Genomic DNA, 20,101 nt, shown 5'->3' with positions numbered 1-20,101 from the left:
CCAGGCCCCCGTCCACCCAGCGGCCCGCCATCGGGATCGGCGAGTGCCGACTGCGCGCCAGCCTCTCGGGACTTGTGAGGGACCCCGGGTGAACCTGACTTGCTGCAGCTCTCTCTCTCATGAGCTCCTGGTCCTGTCGGAGAGGCCTGGGAAACAGAGGGCTGTGTGGGGTGGGAGGGTACAGGGTGGGGGTGGGGTTAGGGGTTGCCGAGACAGAATGTGGCACCTCAGAGCCTCCCATCTCCCCTGCTTCAGCTCCCAGGCTCCTTGCCCAGATCTGGGTGGGGAGGGGGCTGTCCACATCTCCCTAAGGTGTGAGTGGGGGAGGGTGGAAGGGGAAGGCCCAGGTGAGCCTGGGAACAGGATTTTTAAAGGAAGGAGGGGTTATCGAAGGGCAGGGTGTCTGAAGGAGCTAGCCCGGGCGGGCCAAGTGGGGAGGGGGGCAGCCTGGTCTGTTCGAGGCAATGCCCGGGGACCCTCCAGAGCAGCACCATCTGTGCCTGGGGCCCTGAGATGACCTTCCCGGCCCCCAGGCAGCAAGAGGGCTGGACACGCCTTTCACAGACAGGGAAACACCCTGCCCAGAGCCACAGGCGGCAGGGGGAGGGGCAAGGGCGGTCAGAGGCCTCACGTGTGGACTCTCCCTAGCTGCACCCCGGGGCGGGCGGGGCCGCAGTCCTGGGTGCTCAGGTTCCCGCACTGACAGGTGAGATCCGGTTGAGCCATGGGTGTGGCTTGGCCACTGTCCCCGTGGGGCCCCTGGGGCACTACAGCTGAGCTGCACAAGGCTGCGGTCAGGCGCAGGCTGACCCAAGCCCCCTCCTCCGAGCCCCCACATCCAGTGTCTAGAACCAGCCCCTCCTCCCCACCTCCTCCCACAGGCGGCCCACCTCCACCACCCACAGGAAGTCCCTGCCTGCCCACCCGCTCTGCACACATCCTGTCTCCTCCGCAGTCCCTGAGCCTCACACACACGCGCAAACACCGTACACACATCACACGCAGCACATGCTGTAGACAACGACATACAACGCAAAACGTGAGCATAGGCCCCACACACGAGCAACACAAAACAATTACACACACACGCAGGATGGTTTCCCCGTGATTTTGCCTCGAACAACAACGACAAAACACCAAGAGATGAAAAGGAGCTCTGCCCCCCGTCTTTCCCGGTGGCTCTTGCAGCTTCTGCATAGTGCCCCCAGGGCCTTGTCCTGGTCTTAACCCAGTCGGCTTCCAGCCGCCGGTTCTGTGGACTGGCCACGCCACCTATCCTCCCAGCGCCCCTCACACAGGGTGGCGCTGACCTTGGCCATCCAGCTCCAAGTCCAAGGGGTCTCCCATGCCCTCCCCTCCTCCTGCCGTCCCCACGAGCCCAGCTCCCTACAGACCCCACTGCGAGGGGGCCACCCGGTGACCATCTCCTGCCGTGTGTGAGTCCTGCCTCTCTGGGTCTCGGGAGTGAGAGGGCTTCTGTCTCCAACGGCCTAGCCTTCCTTCATGACCGATTCAGTAAGCCAAGGCCTCGTCATGCATGGAGTTGTTGAACACCCTGAGAATCCAATATGGCCAGAGCCAGCAGCCTGCCCATTTATGCGTGAGGATCTGAAGCTCAGAGAAGTGGTCGCACCAGCAAGGTGCAGCTCAGGTTCAAGCGAACTGGTTTGATCTGTGTTCTTGACCACAGAGCCAAACCACCCTGTCTGCTTCCCCGAGACGCTCTCTTAGAGTGTGTGCCAGAGTCTCCTTGCTTCTTCCTCTGGGCCAGCATATCTTGGGGAAAAGCTCATGGCCTAAAGGCACTGTGGGACAGTGGGAGTCTCTCCCCCCGCCCCTTCCCAGGCCTTACTCAGGCCCTGGAAGTGCCCTTGTCGGGGGTGGAGAAGCAGCTGCCTCTTCCCATAGTCATACCTGAGCCCAGGGCTGTGGTTGCAATCAACAGGGCCTCCAAGACCTGTCCTGTGACTGATTACAGTCACAAACCTCCATCTGACCCCAGACTCCAGGCTCTGTCCCCCCCCCCAAACACATGTGTGACAAGTCCTCCACTGACTCTGAGGCCATCATCCCAAAGCGGGGCAGGCTATGAGAGGTTCCTGTCTTCTCAGGAGTAGCCTTCAGGATATCTGCCCCCATCGGGTACACTGGGTTGACGCCTTATGAAGGCCACGGTCCCCACCCCAAGCCCTCCCCCAGATTTGTCCCAGTTGGTTCAGGACACTGCTGTCTGCATCCTCCCTGCCATCGAGAGGCTGCCACTCCAAGCACCCACTCAAACCTGGCCAAGTAACCCTGCTCGCACCCCTCCACTTGGGCAGGTCCCCGTGGGGCTAGAGTACAGGGGCCCCCTCAGCCACATGTCTCATGCCAGTTCCGATCCTACTAGACAAGCCAGTCCTCCCCCAGACACTAGTGACTGGCCAGCCAGGACTCTCGGCATGACAAAATGGACCAGGCGAGGAGCTAGATGGTCTGTCCCGGGGTAGCCCTTGGGAGTTCACAGGTAAAGGTGCAGGATGGAGTTCATGGAGATGAGATGAAAACGTGTCCGTGTGTGTGTGTGTGTGTGTGCGCGCGAGTGTGTGTGTGCATGGGGTGGGGGCCACCCAGAAGGCTTCCTGGAGGAGGAAGGGAATCCTGACTAGCAGTGAGAGGGAAGCACAGCCTCTGTGGACCAGAGGAGGCCGGTTGAAGTGAGGCTCAGGTGTCCCAATCTCAGCCACGGGCCCCCTCCTCCCCCCTCCCCACCCCCCTCCAAGATCCTCCCTGCGGCTCCCCGTGGCCAGCAGCTCTGCAGCGCTCGGCTCCGCTCCACTCCGCTCAGCTTCGCTCCAGGAAGGCCACCTCCTCCCTGCCCTCCTCCTCCCCCTTCTCCTGCTGTCACCACTCACCACTCATAGCCTCGAGGGGGTGGGGACCCCAGGGCTGGACACACCCCACCGTGGCCCCAGAGCCCAGCCGGTCGGACAGACACGCAGTCGGACGCAGGACCCTGGAGCCCCGAGGTGGGCAGCGTGCCAGGGTCCCTCTCGGCCTCCTCAAGGTCAGTGCCAGCTGGGGATGCAGCTACTCTGGGTCCTTTAGAACTTCGGAGCCCACCCCAGGCCCCTCATCCCAGACCTCAGGCCCCAAAACAGGCTCTGACCCCAGGTGTCCCTGAGGTAGGCCAGACCAGGGAATGGGAGGACCCCTGTGTCCATGTCCGGGTCCAGGTCCGGGGTTCTGTTGAGAGAGGTCCCGGGCCAGGGACCAGCCCTGGCCCTGCTCACAAGAGGCCTCGCTGGGGACATCCCACACCGGCCATGGGGAGCTAAAATTGGAAAGTGGCGAGTGGGAGGCAGCTGACAAAGCTGTTTCGCGGGCTCTTCACCGTGCTCCGGTTTCAAGCTCCTGCTCCATTAACCTGATCCTTGGGGCCTCCCCACCCCCACCTGGCCCATGAGGAAGCGCCTCAGCCCTCAGGCCGGCGGTGCAGAAGTGAGGCCCAGCAGACCCCTGGTGTGGGCAGGGGCAGTGGACTGTCTTCTCTTATCTGCAGCTCTGGAGGAGAATGCTCAATCCTGTCCCAGTTCCTCCGTGTGACCTTGACCCTGCCCCTCTCTGGTCCCTGCCCCCTCCATTTGTGTAACGGGGAGAATGCTGACTGTGGGGGGCCCAGGAGAGCTGTTTTCATAGTTGGTGAGGGAGATCTGGGAGAGGGTTTGGGGAGGGAGGGAGAAACATGCCAGCTACCTCTTGGCTCAGCCCAGACTGAGAGGGTACTAGGACGTATTCCTTTAATTTGGGCCCTGAGTCCGTTACCCACAGGGTCCTTGGGAAGGTCCTGGGCTAGGCTGGAGCCACATAGGTAGGGAATAGGTGTTAATTGAGGCCCCCAGAATGGACCAGTAGAACTCCTGGGACAAACTAGGCCTGATAGGAGGGAGTGGCTAGGCTCACTTTGAGCAGGATACCGGTCAGCACCTTGGACAGCAGCCAGCACCAGCCTGGTGACCGCCTGACCCCACTCCAACTGCCCCAGGGCAGGTCTTCAAATAGCACAGCCTCCAGCCAGCACCCAGGGCCTGAATACACCGGGCTGGCGGTGTGGCCTCCGACACAGGCAGGGGGCCAGGGACGTGGCAGGCTGGGGCTCAGGGGCTGGTCGGGGCAATGGGGGTCAGTGAGAAGCTGGAGGCTGAATGAGAGAGGTGGAGGCTTGGTGTTGTGGGTCAGACCCGGAGAGGTCACAGAAAGGGAAGGTGTCCCAGGAGGGCGTGGGAATCCAAGAAGGGACAGGGGGGATGGTGGGCTTTTGTCAGGAGCCGAGGGAGGCTTACTGAGGGGGATGGAGACCCCGGGAGCCAGAAACATAATCGAGGTGACGCAGTTGGGGTTTGTCCACTTAAAAGGCACCCGAGGCCTTGGCAGGAGCAGTTTGAGCAGAGGGTGGGGACCTGTCCACCTGCAAGGTGGGAGGCATAAATGCCGGGAAAAGCTAGGATGGGGCGCCAGATGTCGGGGGGGGGGGGCCGGCGGCAGCGCCCTCACTGAGCCTGTCTCCCCCAGCCCCGTGCAGGCTATGGGCATCAAGACAGCGTTGCCTGCGGCAGAGCTGGGCCTGTACTCCCTGGTGCTGAGTGGGGCCCTGGCCTATGCCGGCCAGGGCCTCCTGGAGGCTTCGCAAGGTAACAGCTGGGCTCTGGGCAGGGGGCGGTGGGACCCTTCTCCTGGGGGCCTCGCAGTTCAAACCAGCAAGGCCAGACACTTAGAGGCTCCAGACCCAGGGTATTCCTTCAGCCCTGGGGGCTGGGCTGAGCCAGGTGCAGTCACAGGGAGACACAGACGCAGAGGCACTGACAGAGACTGGGACACAGAGCCAGAGAGAGACAGAGAGAGAGAGAGAGAGAGACAGAGAGAGAGAGAGAGAGAGAGAGAGAGAGAGAGAGAGACACTCAGGTGCTTGGGGAGAACTGGCCCCAGACACACAGTGAGACCCAGAGAGAAGCAGAGGCAGAGAGGAGCCCAGACCCAACCCTTTCCCCCAGGTGGCCTCCCCCTTCGGGGCAGGCATGGGGGAGTGTGTGAGGGGTCCCCCCTCCCTGAGGCCACACTCTGTTCTCAGATGGGGCTCACAGGAAGGCCTTCCGGGAGTCCGTGAGACCCGGCTGGGAATACATCGGTCGGAAGATGGTAGGTCCTCCCAGGGTCCCTGAGTGGCGGACCCCTGGCACATCTCTCTGATCCCGAGCCCTTCCTGACTCCCCCCATTCCAGATGTTCCCATGTAACAGAGGCCTCACGACGGGGAGGGCCTCTGGCTTGAGATTTAGCCCCTCCAGTTTCTCCGCCGGCCCCTCCTGTGTCCTCTTGGGGCCACATCAAGCCCTCCTCCGCCCCCGCCCCACCCAGACCCTGCTCATTTAGGAAATAAATTGAGCTGTGCCTTAGCGGGGGGCTCCAGCACCACCCCTCCCGGGAACAGTGCACTGATGGCGGGTGTCAGGCTGCAGAGGGGGAGCTCCGAGGGGCGGGGCACTTCTCCCGCTGCCCCTCCTCCACGCCTGGCGCTGGTACTTCCCTGGTCCTCCCCTCCAGCCATGGCTCTCCTCCAGTGCACAAGAAGGATGTGGGGGCTGGGATGGTGGGGGGACTCCGACCCCCGCCCCACCGTAACCTGCCCGGGCCTGCCCCAGGACGTGGCCGACTTCGAGTGGGTGATGTGGTTCACCTCCTTCCGCGACGTCATCCTCTTCGCCCTCTCTGGACACGTGCTGTTTGCTAAACTCTGCACGATGGTTGCCCCCCAGGTGAGCATGACCTGAGCCACCCTGGCAGCCCCCCCCACCAGCTCCGCCTAAGCGACAGGGGGCGTGGGGACTCCGTGCCGGGGTCCCACCTCCGTGTGCGTGGACAAGTAAACGAAGCCTTCTCGCTGTCCACAGCTCCGCGCCTGGATGTACGCCGCGTACGGGGCCTTGGCCGTGCTGGGCACGATGGGCCCTTGGTACCTGCTGCTGCTACTCAGCCACTGTGTCGGCCTCTACGTGGCTTCACTCTCGGGGCAGCCTTGGCTCTGTCTTGGCCTCGGCATGGCCAGCCTTGCCTCCTTCAAGCTGGACCCCCTAATCTCCTGGCAGGTGAGAACTGGGGAGGGGCAAGGGTGGAGAGTGCAGGGGTAGGACCCCAAACCTCTCACCCCCTCCAAAGCCCTGGCCTCCCAAGTCTCCCCAAGCATTTCCTTCCCTTTTCCCAGCTGTCTCCAGGCCTTTGACCACGGAGCATCCCTCACCTCCACGGTGGTCACCTCCAGCACACAGGGATGTGTGCAGCTTGGGGCAGAGCCAGGCTGGGCCCCTGTGGGAAGCTGGGTGGGCTTCCCAGAGACCGGGGGCGCCTGGTGAGCTGGCGGCCTGCTCTCTCCCATCCAGAACGGGTTTGTAACAGGCACTTTTGATCTTCAAGAGGTGCTGTTTCACGGGGGCAGCGGCTTCACGGTGCTGCGCTGCACCAGCTTCGCGCTGGAGAGCTGTGCCCGCCCCGATCGCCGCTACTCCCTAGCCGACCTGCTCAAGTACAACTTCTACCTGCCTTTCTTCTTCTTCGGGCCCATCATGACCTTTGATCGCTTCCACGCCCAGGTGAGGGGACTCCCTGTGGGCTCCCAGAGCAGGGCCGGCCCTTCGTCTTTGGACAGGGACGTCTCAGGGCGAGCTGTGTCCCCGCCCTCAGGCTCAACTCCAGGATGAAGCCACAACTCCCTTCCTCAGATCTCAGACTGGGCCACATTTCTCCGCTCAGACAGGGATCCCGGGCTGGAGATGTGTCTCCTCCCTCAGATAGGACTCTCCTCCTGCTTAAATGGGATTCCCAAGATAGGCCTGGGTCTCCCTGGCTGGCTGTGAACCCTCCGGGGTGGCCTGCGTTTCCAGCCTCAGGCAGGGCTGTCGGGATGAGGCCAAGATCTCCCCCACCCTCACACCCCCAGGCCATTGGTGACTCCCCATTGGGACAGAGCCCCTGTGGCAGGGCTTGCCTCCTCAGAGCTTGGCTTCCCCAGGTGAGCCAGGCGGAGCCGGTGAGGCGTGAGGGCGAGCTGTGGCACATCCGGGCCCAGGCGGGCCTCAGCGTGGTGGCCATCATGGCCGTGGACATCTTCTTCCATTACTTCTACATCCTCACCATCCCTAGTGACCTCAAGTTTGCGAGCCGCCTCCCGGACAGTGCCCTCGGTGGGTGTGCAGGCTCTAAAACAGAGATGGGGAGATGGGGGCTGGGCTGCCACCCCAGAAAGACAAACCCTCTGTATCTGGGTCAGCTGGGGGAGCTGACACCCCGAGAGGGTACAGCACCTATCCCAGGATGGAGGGGTTGGGGTGGGGGGGAGGGCTTAGTTTTTTAAATGGTGGGACTTGTTAGCTTTGGATCAGACAGAGTCCTCCTCACTTCACTGGGGCGATGGCTGATTTCCATGACCCCACGGGGTCTCCCTGGGGCGACCAGTGCCCAGGAAGTGGGCGGTGGGATCTCCATGGGGGAGGGGCGCTGCAAGGACCTCCTCCAGGACTTGGGGAGATCGTGTGGGAAGGGGAGGGCTGGGCTCAGTGTGCCTCGCCAGGATTTGCGTGCCCGGGGAGGGGAGGCCAGCGCAATTCCTCCCCCTCCCCCCGCCCCGGAGAAGTGACGCCGTGCTGTCCCCAGCGGGCCTAGCCTACTCAAACCTGGTGTACGACTGGGTGAAGGCGGCGGTCCTCTTCGGCGTCGTCAACACCGTGGCGCGCCTCGACCACTTGGACCCACCCCAGCCTCCCAAGTGCATCACAGCGCTCTACATGTTCGCAGACACGTGAGTGGGGGCGGGGCGAGTATCGGGGGGGACACGCCCCTGGGGTCCCCACCTCCCCTCGGCCTCTCCCCCCCGCATGGCCCAGGGAGCCCCGTTCCCGGCTGATTCGCACCTCTGCCCACCTCCCACAGGCACTTTGACCGTGGCATCAACGACTGGCTTTGCAAGTGAGTCGGGGTGCGGTGGGGAGATGCTCACAGCCATCTTGCCAGGTGTCCGAGCAGGGCAGTGCAGAGATCCGTCCACATTTTGAAAGATGGCCGCTGGGCCAGAGGAAGCAAGGAGGGCAGCGAGGAGGTCGTTGCCGAGGTCTAGGCGGAGTCTTAGAAGTGAGAGAAATGATTGGAGTAGAGACACACAGCAGGTGGCGGGACACGACTTGGCCATGAATTGGGGTATCAGGGAGGAGAGGGCGATGACTCCCAGATTGCTATCGACAGCCTGGGGAAGGGTGGCGGGGCAGTGTCCAGAAAGGAGTTTCATGTGAGAAATGTCTGCTTGGAATCTGGGAGACATCACTGTGGAGGTTCGGGGAGGTGGTCGGGTCAGGGGTCCAGAGAAGTCTGGAGGACTGGTGGAGCTCTGCGCATCGTGGGTGCGGGCGGCCTTTAAGCCTTAGGAAAGGAGAGAAAGTAGAGTAAGCAGGGAAGGGAGAGCTGAGATCCGGCCTGGAGGAACTCTGGCTCTGGGGAGAAGTAAGAGCCAGCAGAAAGGACTGAGGGGAGTGACCACGGGAGCAGGGGGCAAGTCAAGGCCCTACGACGCCCTGGAACTAAGAGGAGACCATCCGGGCGCGGTAGAGGCAGCTGGGTCAGATGCGGCTGGGGTCAAGGACGCTAGAGACGACGCTCGTGTTGGCGGCCTGGAGGTGTTCAGCCTTTCGCTGGAGGGGCAGAGGCAGGTGAGCAGCGAGAGGAAACTGAGGGATTGCAGGGGAATTCCTGTGGGGACAACTCCTGGTGCCGATGGGGAAGACAGAGGAGTGGCTCGAGGAAACAGTGGGGCGTTCTAAAGACAGGAAGTAGCGGAACACGCTTGGGCGCTGGCAGCAGTTATTCCACAGAGAGGAGAAGCTGGTGATGCAGGAGAGAGGGGTGATGGATGGAGCGAGGTCCCTGAAGAGGGAGGAGATGGCTTCAGGACGGTGAGGAGGAAGGGAAGCCAGAGTGACACAGAAGGATGGCAGGTTACGGTGGAACGGTGAGGGGTTCCACCTGAGGGCTTGGGTTTTCTCCAGGAAGTAGGAGGCAAGGTCGTCAGCTGAGAGATGCAGGGCTGGGCTCATGCAAGGAGGTAGCATCTGTGTGGCCTCCCCACTCCTGCCTCGGTCCCCCCATACGTGGCAAGGGGAGATCAGGTCGGAGTAGTCACTACACGCCCTGGGAGAGGAACCTTAGCATCGAGAGCCCAGGCGGGGTCGGAGATAGTGGATTTATTGACTCCGATACTTGAAAGTGTGAGATTTTCCCCAACAGCACTTAGCTTCTTAGGCGCAGAAAGTGGGAGACTGGGCTCTCCCAGATGCGTGAGAAGAAGTGAGGAAGAAGGGGTTGTAGGTTATTTATCATGATGACTCACTGTTAAGGATGGGAGGGGTCACAAGAGGAAGGGTGGGTGTTGATGAAACTGGAGAACTGGAGCTGGGGGACCAGGTCAGGAGGGGCTGGGCGGAGAATGGTAATTAGGAATGAGTGAAATTTCAAGTGTGACAAAGTTGGGGTGTAGCCACGGCAGTGGGTGGCTGAGGCGGAGTGGAGAAGAGACCACCGGAAATGAGGAGGTCAAGGGTCTTCTACTGAGTTTATTTAACAAATATTTATTAAGCACCTACTATGTGCCAGGCACTGTTCTAGGCACTGGGGATACAGCCGTGAACATGGCAAAGACCCTGAACTCATGGAGCTTACAGTCTAGTGGGGGAGAAACAGACCATAAATAGGTAAACAAACACATAAGTAATTTCAGAGAGTGGTCAGCATTAGGAAAAAAAAAATAAGAAAACAGTGTAATTGGATAGAAGCTGCCCACAGGATAGGAGGTTTTTCAGTAGAGATCTGCGCAAGCCTGTGAGATGACATTTGAGCTGAGACCTGATCCACGAGGGACTCTGGGGAAGAGAATTCGAGGCAGAGGGGACAAGTGCAAAGGCCTTGAGGTGGACGCCGGCTCTGTGTGCGCGACAGGCAGAGGCCAGTAAGGCCGGAACAGAACGTGGTGAATGCGAGCGAGAGTGGTGGGCTCCGAGGTCGGTCGGGGAGGCAGGCGGGCACCAGAACGTGGGGTCAGCCGTAGCAGGAAGTTGTGTTTATTCTCATAGTCATGCGGAGCGGCTGGGGGAGGGTTTGGTTGTGGAAGTTACACTCTTAAAGGGAGCCTCTCGCTGCTGTGTGGAGCACTGGAGGTAGGGGCCAGGGGCAGAAGCAGGGAGCCAATTTAAGAGACTTGCAATAATCCGTGTGAGAAGAGAAGGCTGGTCGCCTGCACTAGGATGGCGGCAGTGGCGGTGGAGAGCCGTGTGGCCGGGACCGAGTGGAGCCCATCGGATCTGCCGGCTCGGATGTGGGCGGAGAAGGGAAACGGGAATCCAGCTAAGGCTTCTGGCAGTGCCATTAACTGATGTGGGGATGAAGCGGGTTTGGGCAGAGCTGGGGGAATCAGTCGTGCAGGCGGGGTGTCTGGAGACAAGTGGCCATAGCCGTCGGGAGGAGACTGGGCGAAAGACACAGATGTGGGGCTCGCCGGCATAGAGACAGCTTTCAGCCTTGGGTCTGGATGAGATCATTTGGGGACAGACTGAACCTAGCTAGAGAAGGTACAGAGTTCCAGGCCGAGCCCTCCGCATTTTGAAGTTGGGAAGAAGAGCAGACCCCTGAGGTTGGGAATGTCGAATGTGCCAAGCGATGGCATTGAGGAAGGCTGTCCCTGTCACGTGTCCTTGGCCCACTCCCCTTTCTGCCACCGATTTCTTCTCCCACCTTTCCCACAGGTATGTCTATGACCATATTGGTGGGGAACACTCTGCGGTGATCCCAGAGCTGGTGGCCTCAGTGGCCACGTTTGCCATCACCACTCTGTGGCTTGGGCCTTGTGATATTGTCTACCTGTGGTCAATCCTTAACTGCTTTGGCCTCAACTTTGAGCTCTGGGTACAGAAGCTGGCAGAGCGGGGGCCCCTAGCACAAATTGAGGTGAGCACGCGAGGTCTGGGGCTGGAGGTGGCTGGGTCACTGGAGGGGGTGGCACTGCTGGTCTGTGGAGGCTTCCAGCCACACTCAGCCCCCAGTCCCGAACTCTGTCACCACTATCCTCCTGGGTGCCGGGACGATGGCTTACCCTGTGGGTACCTGGTCCCCTCTACCTCCTATGGGGTGCAGCATTCAGGCGTTCCTGTGTTGGTCGGGCCCTGCCCTCTCTCCAGACGTCAGTTTCCCATCTTTAGCAAGGAGGGAGCGCTGACCAGGGACCCTCAGAGATGGGCACACCCCCAGGACCTCTGAGCACCCATGTCCTCTTTCCCCTGGACCTCTGCCGCACTGCCCATGCTTTCCTGAACCGGGCAGGCCTCGCTGTCGGAGCAGATGTCTCGCAGGGTCCGGGCCATCTTTGGGGCCATGAACTTCTGGGCTCTCATCATGTACAACCTTGTAAGCCTGAACAGCCTCGAGTTCACAGAGCTGGTCGCCCGGCGCCTGCTACTCACAGGTGAGGGGCAGAAGGGCCGGGATACAGAATGCGTCAGGAGTTCACCTTGAGGACTGTGACCTTCTGAAATGCCCCCACCCCACCCCATTCCCCAGTGACTCAGCAGGAGGGGCCAGTCCGAGGGGGAGAGGCGTGGGGGCAAGAGAACAGTCACCAAGGCGGGTGCTGCTCCCAGACATCGACGACCTCCTCCCTCTAGGGTTCCCCCAGACCACACTGGCCGTCCTGTTTGTCACCTACTGTGGCGTCCAGCTGGTGAAGGAGCGAGAGCGAACCCTGGCGCTAGAGGAGGAACAGGAGCAGGACAAAGAGAAGCCGGAGTAGGTGGGAGGGGGAGCGGGGACGGGCTCCGCTCAGCTATTCCTGGGCCCCGGCCCGGGCCAGACCACATGGGGCCCGGCCGAGAGAATAAAAGACTTTTCTACCACAGTGTGGCTGCTCCCTGCCCTCTCCCCCAGCGGTCTCCTGGCTCCTTGTCTGTCCGTGCTGGATGAGGAGCTGGAGGTTCCGGGCCTCAGGGGGAGGGGTCGAGCTCGTGGTGCACAGAGTGTGGAGGAGACACCTAGGAGAGGGCAGAGACCACTAACCCCCCCCGGGTGACCCGACGGCTGGACACCGAAGCCCTGACTCTGCAAACTAGCTGGTCGCTGACTCTTGGGGCTCCTGATTCCAGACCCTGAGCTGCTTGCTCAGAAGGCACTTTATTCTTCTTACGGAAGGAGACTTTATCTATGCTGCAGGGAGCACTTGATGGGGACACTTTCCACCTGACAGGCAAGGAGTAAGTCCTGTGGGAAATTTACCAGCACACACAGCCAGGCGGGGGCTGGGCCCGGCCGCAGCCCGGGACATCTCCCTGTAGTTCCGGCTCATGGACCAAGAACAGGGGGATATGGAGACACTGGAGAGGCCTAAAGGTCCTCGTCCCTGGCCCGAGGCTAGGACGGGGCAGCTATTGCCTTCCCTGGCGGAAGCAGCCACGCGGTCACCACGACAGGTGGACTCAGGCCTCCCCCAGCCTCCTCCCTGGAGCCCCAGGAAGGCGCAGCCTGTGTGGGCCACAGGTCGGGAGGGGTGCTTAGTTCAGAGCCTCTGGGCTGGTCACACCTTGGTCAGGCGCAGCACGTTGAGGCGCACAGGCAGGAACGTGGCGCCCGTGGCGTAGGGGATCTCCCGCAGCACGCCCTCCCACTTCTTCTCGTCCTCATTGTATCTGGGGGCGGGAGCGACAGGGAGCTTGTGTGGGGCCCAGCAGGAAGGAGTACCTGGGCGCACTAGCCCCACCCCCGAGAAGTAGCCCCTCACCCCAGCCTCACCCCATCTGTAGGAAGGTCTGCCCCTGGAGAATTCCTATGCTCTGGGAAAGGGAGCCCCCACAAGGCCCGCCCCCAGAGAACCCCCACCCCACACTCCAGGAAGGGCCACCTTCCTCCAGGCAGTGGACATTTCCCCCACTCTCCTTCTCTGGAGAATTTCCCTACTCAGCACTCTAAGAAGTGCCCTCAATTCCCACTCTCCAACAGCATTGCTCCCTAGGGGCTGCCTGCAACAGTGGGACCTTTAGTTAAAGGTTCCAGAGAAGGTGCCCCAGGTGGCCAAAACTGCTTCCCGCCCTCCCCAGAAACGACCAGCCACGGAAACCAAGGGCTCTGCAAAGCGGGAGTCCAGCACCCTCTCAGTCCTGGCCCCAGCTCCCTGGCGCAGAGCAAGCACCCAGGAGGGAAGGGAGAGGAAAGGCGTGGCAGCCTCTTAGGGCCCCTCCGTTCCTGGGGCCTGTTTCCCTGGGTCTCCGTTGTGCCACGAGCTTGGGGTCAGTTCCTGACTGTGAAGCTGTTGAGGCCCCACAGTGGGGCATGGTGCCATGCATGCAAACCCAGACATTCCCAGCCAGACGGGAGAGAGCTGGGCTGGGCTGGGCTGGGCAGGGAGTGTTTGCTGTCCCTTCTCCACAAGACCCCCTGGAAGAGGGACCAGCTCCGCCCCCACACGGGCCTGCCAGGTGCTTCGGTGCCCCGCCATCAGCCTTTCTCATGATTCCCTCTCCCCTCCCTGGGGCCAGGCTCACCTCCAGATGTCGTTGAGCTCTGTGGGGACCAGCTCCCCAGACTCAGTCTCCAGTGTGGCGAAGCCGCCCAGGGCGTAGAGGGTGCCCGCCAGGCTGAGCAGGCTGAGCGAGCTGCGCTCCTGCGGGAAGGCCTCGAAGGGCGCCCACCTGGCGGGGAGGTGGCGAGGAATGCATCACCTTGGGCCTCAGCAAGCCCAGTGGCTGTCCTGCCCGCCCGGTGCCTGCAGCTTTAGCTGTACCCCTCTGAAATCCGAATCCCAGGCTCCCGGCACCACCTCCTGTTTCTTGACCCTCTCAGGAATGCCCGGTGCCCCTGCCCGGGCCTGGGTGTCCTAGCCCGGTGGCCCTCCCCCTTCCTTCTGGTCGCCACTTCCTTCCCCCTTCTTCTGTGCCTCCCACTTCCCTACACCATGTCTTTGTCATTCCATCCAACCTGCCCCCTAACCCACCCTGGATCGCCCTCATCTTAGTAAAGCTCAGATGTGAGCTTAAAACCCGTCAGAGACATTCCGCCGCCTCCAGGATACAGTCCTTCAGCCCTGCTTGCCGCCTCCCCAGCCCCAGGACGCCTCCCTGACCCCTCGCCCACGACACTCCATCCAGCTGGAGCCGTGGCCTTTCCACCAACGGCCCTGCCTTTTTCTCCTAACTGCCTGGGCACCAGCTTTCCTTGGCCAGGCCCATCTGTCCCCGACTCGTCTTTTGTTGGCTGTGAACCACTGGCCCACCAGCTGATTTCTTCTGGGCCTCCCAGAGCAAGGCAGCCTGGTCACTGCTGCATCCCTAGTCTCTGAATGAGGCACCTGGCATCTCCTGCCCCATTCCCCGGGGCTCTCTCCTGCACACCAGGCTGGCCACAACCCTTGCCCCACCCTGTGGGGGACGCTCACCTCACTACTGACCAGGGGAGAGGGGTTATTGGTTATTTCTGTGCGGCTGTCTGAGCTCAACCGCAAAAGACCCCAAGACAGGGGCTATGGTGCCCGCGGGCACAGACACAGAGAGGGCTGGCATAGACCCAAAGCAGTGAGGCCCTTGGTCCCTGGCTGTCCTGCCTGGGGGAGTCGGGGGAGAAGCAGGGCTGGCAGCCATACTTGTTGTCTGTGATGCTGTACACCTCCGCTGAAGTGGTCAGCCCTGTGTCTGTGACCCCGGCAGCCACAAAAATGCGGCCGTCGTGGATGGTGGCCCCGAAGAGTGATCGGGCCGTCTGCATGGGCGCCAGCTCCTTCCACTCGAACTTCTTAGGGTCATAGACACACATCTTCTTCAGGCACTTCCTGTGGGGCGGGGTGGGGGGCCGTGCGTGAGAGAGAAGCAGCAGAAACGGAGGCGCCCCTCCCTGGGCCCCGTTGCTCCCGGCCGCCTCCCAAGGCAGCCAGGACAAACGGCCTCGGGGAGATTCTGCTCCCTTCCCAGTGTGCGACCCTGCTGCCGCCTGCTGGAGCCTCACCTGTCGCTGCCTTTGCCGCCAATGACGTAAACAAGGTCCATATGCGAGAGCACCGCGTGGCCGTACACGGCATAAGGCAGCGGGTCCGATTCGCCCCATTTGAACGACCTGGAGGGGAGGGGAGGCGGGTAGCGCTCGCGCTAAGTCCCTGTCGGCCCCACCTCGCGCGTCTCCGTCGCATTACCGGAACGCCCCAGGGCTCTCCTTTGCTCGCTCCCGCCTCTCCTGCCAACCCTCCCGTCCCCACCCCGCTCCCCGGCCCCGCCTCCGCCCCAAGCCTGGGGCTCTAACTAGTCCCCTCGCCGCGCCCCGCAGGCAGTGCAGGGCCGTTCCCCGGCCTCCGGCGCCCGCCCGCATCCGCGCCCCCGCCCCCGGGCCGGCCCCGCCCCCCGCCGGCGCTCACAGCCGGTCGTAGCACATGACCGAGTCCAGGCTGCGCTCGCCGTCCTTGAGTTCCCGGCCGCCGACCACGTAGATGGAGTTGAGAGCCTCTCCCAGGCCGAAGAGGCAGCGCGGCGAGGGCAGCGGCGGCATCCCCAGCCACTCGGAGTCCAGATGGTCAAACTGCGGGCCGGGCGTCCAGTCAGTCAGCTACCGCCCCCCACGCCCCCAGCCCCTAGCCCCAGCCGCGGCTAGGCCTCCTCTGGCCACCCCTGGACACAGAGGAGTCCGGGCCTCCGGGTTGGGGCAGCGCAGCCTGGAGGAGGCTTCTGAAGACAAGTACCCCTCCTCCCACCAGGCTGACAACAGCCTAGTCCCCCACCCCGAACCCCCACACAGGTAGGTGCCCAGACGTCACCATTATTATAGCACCTTGGTGGGGCAGCTCCACACCGCGCCTCCGAGAGGGCGGCCGGTTGTGGCCCTGGCCCTTCCCCAGGACAACTCCTGAAGTGACTGAGACCCGCCTGCCCCTGTTCTCCACCCCACCCGACTGCACAGAAAACCCTGGTACAGCTCCGCCGCTCACCCCTTAAGATCTACAGCGTGTAAGTCTGTGGCCCCGCCCTCCTGGGCGGTCTTATGATAGCACCGCTAGCTGCGCACCTTTCGGGAAAGTTTTCTGAGGGCTGAGCACTTTATAACCACCATTTAACCTTCAATCAACCTTACAAGCAGGAAGAACACTGTCCCCATTAGCAATCAGAGGCCCAGAGAGAACAACGTGTCCACGACGTGCCTTGCCTGGTAACCGGCGGAGCTGCCCCTCCCCCCACCCACCAGGAACCTCCTCAGCTTAAACCTGGCGCCGAGCTGCCCTCACCCCTTGCCCACCTGCTCAGGCCTCACCGAGTGCACCACTCACTAGGCTCATTCCCGTCTCTGTCCTTTGCTCACCATTCCCCAGCCAGAAACAGCGCCACCTTCCCCCTCCATGTCCCCAAATTCCACCCGACTGCCAATGCTCAAACCCACAAGGCCCGTCTCCATTTCTGTCCTCTGAGAGCCCACTGTTGCACTGCAACGTGGACTGGGCATCCCGCTCTCCTGGTCCTTCCCGGGCCTCAGTTTCTTCATCTGTACAATGGGAGGACTAGGAAGGAGGGTTCCTATGTCTGGGACAATCGGTTCCACTCCAGTCCTGGCCTCATGCAAAGGCCCTGGCCAGGACCCCTACACTGACCTTGCTTCTCCTTCTCACTGTGCCTGACCCGAACCCTGTGCAGAGCTAGGGCCTCCAACACATCAGACCATCCCGGGGCCAACATCCCTCTGTAACTGAGACACCAAAGTCATACAGCTCATTGTAAACTGCTTGTGTCTTCAGCTTCCAGGCAGTGGCTGTCCGCGAACCTCCCTGGTCTACATCTCACCCTAAACCCACAACATTCCCCAGGAAGGAGACACAGGCCTCTCCTGAGCCCCAAAGGTGACCCCAGTGCCCAGGGCTCAACACTGTCCACCCCCTCCCAGGGCTGGCAAGGACCTGCAAGAAGTAAGCACTCATGGGGTCCTCTTTGTCGTCCTCGTTGTAGAAGAGGCCCCCAGCCACGAAGACCTGGTTCTCCTTGGTCACCAGGCTGACGTGGTTCTTGGGGATCTGGGTGGAGAGCGAGGCACAGTAGCACTCATTGGCCGCCGGGTCATAGGCCACGGCGCCCTCCTCGCTGATCATGAAGATGAGGTCTTGCAGGAACATGCCGAAGCGCAGGGTGTCATTGAGGATGCCGGGTAGGACCCGCTCGGCCTCCTCCTCAGCCTCCTCTGCCTTGGCTTCGCCTGTGCCCTTGTCAGCCGCCTTGGCCCCAGAGGCCTCCTTCCCCTTCTCCTTCTTCTTCTTGCGCAGCACGGTGAGGCGGCCCTCGTGTGCATCCTTCACCATCTGCACCTTGCGCAGCAGCTCGGGCTGGGCCCGCACGAGAGGGTGGCGCTCCACGCGGCTCTCCAGGAAGGAGCGCGGCAGCAGGCGGCAGCGCACACTCTCGAAGACCGTGGGCAGCGCGCGCTGGCGATCGGCCTGCGCCTGCTTGTCGCCGCTGCCTGCCCACCGCATCACCGCCTCGAACACGGCCTCCTCCTTCTCCACGTTGAGGCCGTCGCTGGAGATGATGGCGATGAGCTCGTCGGCCGAAAGCCCGAGGAAGTCGGCGTCGCGCGCCACGAGCGAGAAGCGCGCGCAGATGAAGTCGCGGGCGGCCACGGCCAGGCGAGCGCAGTCGAGCAGGAGTCCGAGGCGGAAGACCGCCAGGCAGTTGGAGAGACACAGGCGCTTCTGCAGAAAGGACACGCAGATGGTGAAGATGGACGGGATCTGGAAGCGGTGCGCCGCGGCAAACAGATCTTGCACGCTCGCCTCGTCCAGCGCTATCTCCGACGTGTACAGGTAGTGCAGCACCTGGGACACCACGTCCGGGGACACCTCCTCCAGGCGCAGCTCGCCCGCGCGCTCTGGCTCGGCCAGGAAGCGCGCCCGGAAGTAGGGACTACAGGCGGCCAGCACCAGGCGGTGGCACGGGAACTCGCGCTCGCCCACCCGCACTACACAATCCAGGAACTTGCCGTGGTCCAGCATATCCTTGAGCCCGTCCTGCAGGAGCGTCTGCTGGTACAACCGCTGCTCCTCTGCCTGCTCCAAGCTCAGCGCCATGGTGGGTGGCCAAGGGTGCAGCGACAGTCCAAGGGCCTCCTCTGTCCTCCCTGCTTTCCTGCCGGGTCGCGCTCTGTCCACGCAGCTGTCTTCGTGGGGCTATATATAGAGGTGGACCTGGCCCTGTAAGGCGAGCTGCCTGGCCTCCTGCATATGACGTGGAGGGGACAGCTGGGAAGAGGCCCCCTTCCAGGGCAGCCTTGACTCATGGGAGCAGAGTGGGGTGTCTGGGCCCTCCCGGGAAGATGAGGGCCTCATCGCCTCATTTCTAAATGGAGCGCAGCATGCCTTGGTTGGGCAATGCTCCTGCGGGAAGCGGATGCCCCAAGTTCTGCCCTTCAGTTCAGGGAGGGGCAGGCATTGGAGTCCCACTTCCCAGTCTCCCTTACTTCATCCCTTCTGAGACACTCTATCCAGGTGCCTCTATCTTTCTCCCTGGAGTACATCTCACTCCAGCCACCCCTGGATACGGTGTGCTTGGGGTTTGTGCTCAGTGAACTTGAGCATGACATTCACTCTTTGAGGACCTAATTGTCCCACCTTTAAAATGGGAACTTCTTTCCCATTTTGGACTGTGCTGGAAAGCGAGAGGGTGCCTTAGGTAAACAAGACCACCACTTTCTTGTGGAGCCTAGGGCAGATCAGATCTCTCTGTCGAGCCTCAGTTTCCCTTCCTACCCAATGAGGAGGTGGAGGAATTTGACTCTGAGAGCCTCAGGTCAGTACAGGAGGCTCGGAAGCACTGAGGTTCTGTATTCTTGCGAGTACGCAGTCATGAGGTTTTAACATTGCGTCTAGAAAATTAATTTCCGAGAATTCGACTATTCTAGGTGTTTAAACCCCCGGGGTTTTAACATTGTGAGGGACTGACATTCTTGATCTTAGTGTTCAAAAAGTGACACTTGAAGACCTTAATATTCTAAGGTTTTATCTGTCTATAATTATCGATCTTGGCCCATACTAGGCTTGGCTCTGTCAACCATCTAAGGGGTCAGGGTAGAGGCCCAGGACAGCCAGTCCCCACGCCCATACTGCTTTGGACTCCTGACCACCCCGACCCCCCTTCAGACACACGCAACAACCTCAGCCACTGAGATTAACTTGTTCCCAAAGTGCCAGAGGCTGCAGCTGTGGGTTAAATTTAGCCCCCGAGACGCTGGTGTGAACTCTTATGGGGCATTCTCCCATCATTCCTCTGAGTCACTTGTTTATAACCACGGCCTTGGGGGTGGGGGTATTGGAGTAGCAACCTCAGGCCGAGCCAGGACTGAGTCACCTCCGCTTTTGTGATCTCAGCAATGTCACTGCCTTTCCCTCCTGAGCAACGAACGCATCTGACCATCACTCGCCCATCCCGCCGCAGGCAGGTCCCAGAGGGCATGGCACTTGGGAAGGTCCTGGGGCGGTCCTGCCCATCTTTCGGAAAGGATGAGGAGGGCCAGTGGTGGGCTTCCAACCCAGCCTCGGACTGCAGGACACTTCCAAAAGTCACTGTCAGTCAGGAGACCAGGCTCTGAAAGGCTCAGACTTGGCCAAATCACACAGCTGGCAAGTGGCCGAGCCTGGATTCAGAGCCGATCTGCCCACCTCCAAAGACTGTAGGAATGAATGCCTTCCTACCTTGCTGCTTCCCACGAATTAACAAAAAAAGTCCGCTAATTGTAGTCTCTCTTTCCAAAGGCCAAGACGGGAGGTTCCAACTGAACAATTAACTTATATTTATCAAATGACTCCGTGATGTATTTTTAGATTGTGACAAATCTGATAGTGCTCACTCCCTACCAGGTATTCCACTAGAATATTTATATGTGGCTCGTTCATTCATCGAGAACCTACTGTGCACTGTTTTAACTCCCGAGGATTCAGCAGTGAACACATCAGTCAAGAATTCTGGTCGTAACGGAGCTTACATTCACCCAGGCAGGGGGGCGGGGCAGGGAAGAAAGCAACAAACAGTTATATGGGA

At 61.3% G+C, this 20,101-nt stretch overlaps 2 protein-coding genes across 3 annotated transcripts; one reads left to right on the top strand and one right to left on the bottom strand.

Annotated features, from left to right (window-relative positions):
* Window positions 1–2,816: 2,816 nt before the first annotated feature.
* On the top strand, window positions 2,817–11,956 carry HHATL (hedgehog acyltransferase like). Of its 2 annotated transcripts, XM_016163345.2 has the most exons (12): window positions 2,817–3,046; window positions 4,552–4,670; window positions 5,108–5,175; window positions 5,678–5,791; window positions 5,927–6,121; window positions 6,413–6,622; window positions 7,042–7,213; window positions 7,683–7,827; window positions 7,959–7,994; window positions 10,814–11,015; window positions 11,388–11,529; window positions 11,729–11,956. In XM_016163345.2, exons 2-12 carry the CDS (start codon window positions 4,565–4,567, stop codon window positions 11,851–11,853), a joined length of 1,515 nt encoding a protein of 504 aa, XP_016018831.2. In that variant the 5' UTR covers window positions 2,817–3,046; window positions 4,552–4,564; the 3' UTR covers window positions 11,854–11,956. The 2 variants fall into 2 exon arrangements, with proteins under 2 accessions (XP_016018831.2, XP_016018830.2); XM_016163344.2 differs by lacking the exons at window positions 11,388–11,529; window positions 11,729–11,956 and having other exon boundaries at window positions 2,834–3,046; window positions 10,814–11,355.
* On the bottom strand, window positions 11,937–18,226 carry KLHL40 (kelch like family member 40). Its single transcript, XM_016163343.2, has 6 exons — window positions 16,975–18,226; window positions 15,451–15,611; window positions 15,048–15,155; window positions 14,689–14,874; window positions 13,595–13,741; window positions 11,937–12,742 (listed from the first exon to the last, which is right to left on the bottom strand). Exons 1-6 carry the CDS (start codon window positions 18,133–18,135, stop codon window positions 12,631–12,633), a joined length of 1,875 nt encoding a protein of 624 aa, XP_016018829.2. The 5' UTR covers window positions 18,136–18,226; the 3' UTR covers window positions 11,937–12,630.
* Window positions 18,227–20,101: the final 1,875 nt, after the last annotated feature.

Source organism: Rousettus aegyptiacus, unplaced genomic scaffold, assembly GCF_014176215.1.
Source record: "Rousettus aegyptiacus isolate mRouAeg1 unplaced genomic scaffold, mRouAeg1.p scaffold_m13_p_4, whole genome shotgun sequence".
Lineage (NCBI taxonomy): Eukaryota > Metazoa > Chordata > Mammalia > Chiroptera > Pteropodidae > Rousettus > Rousettus aegyptiacus.
This window is presented reverse-complemented; position numbering and strand designations above follow the sequence as displayed.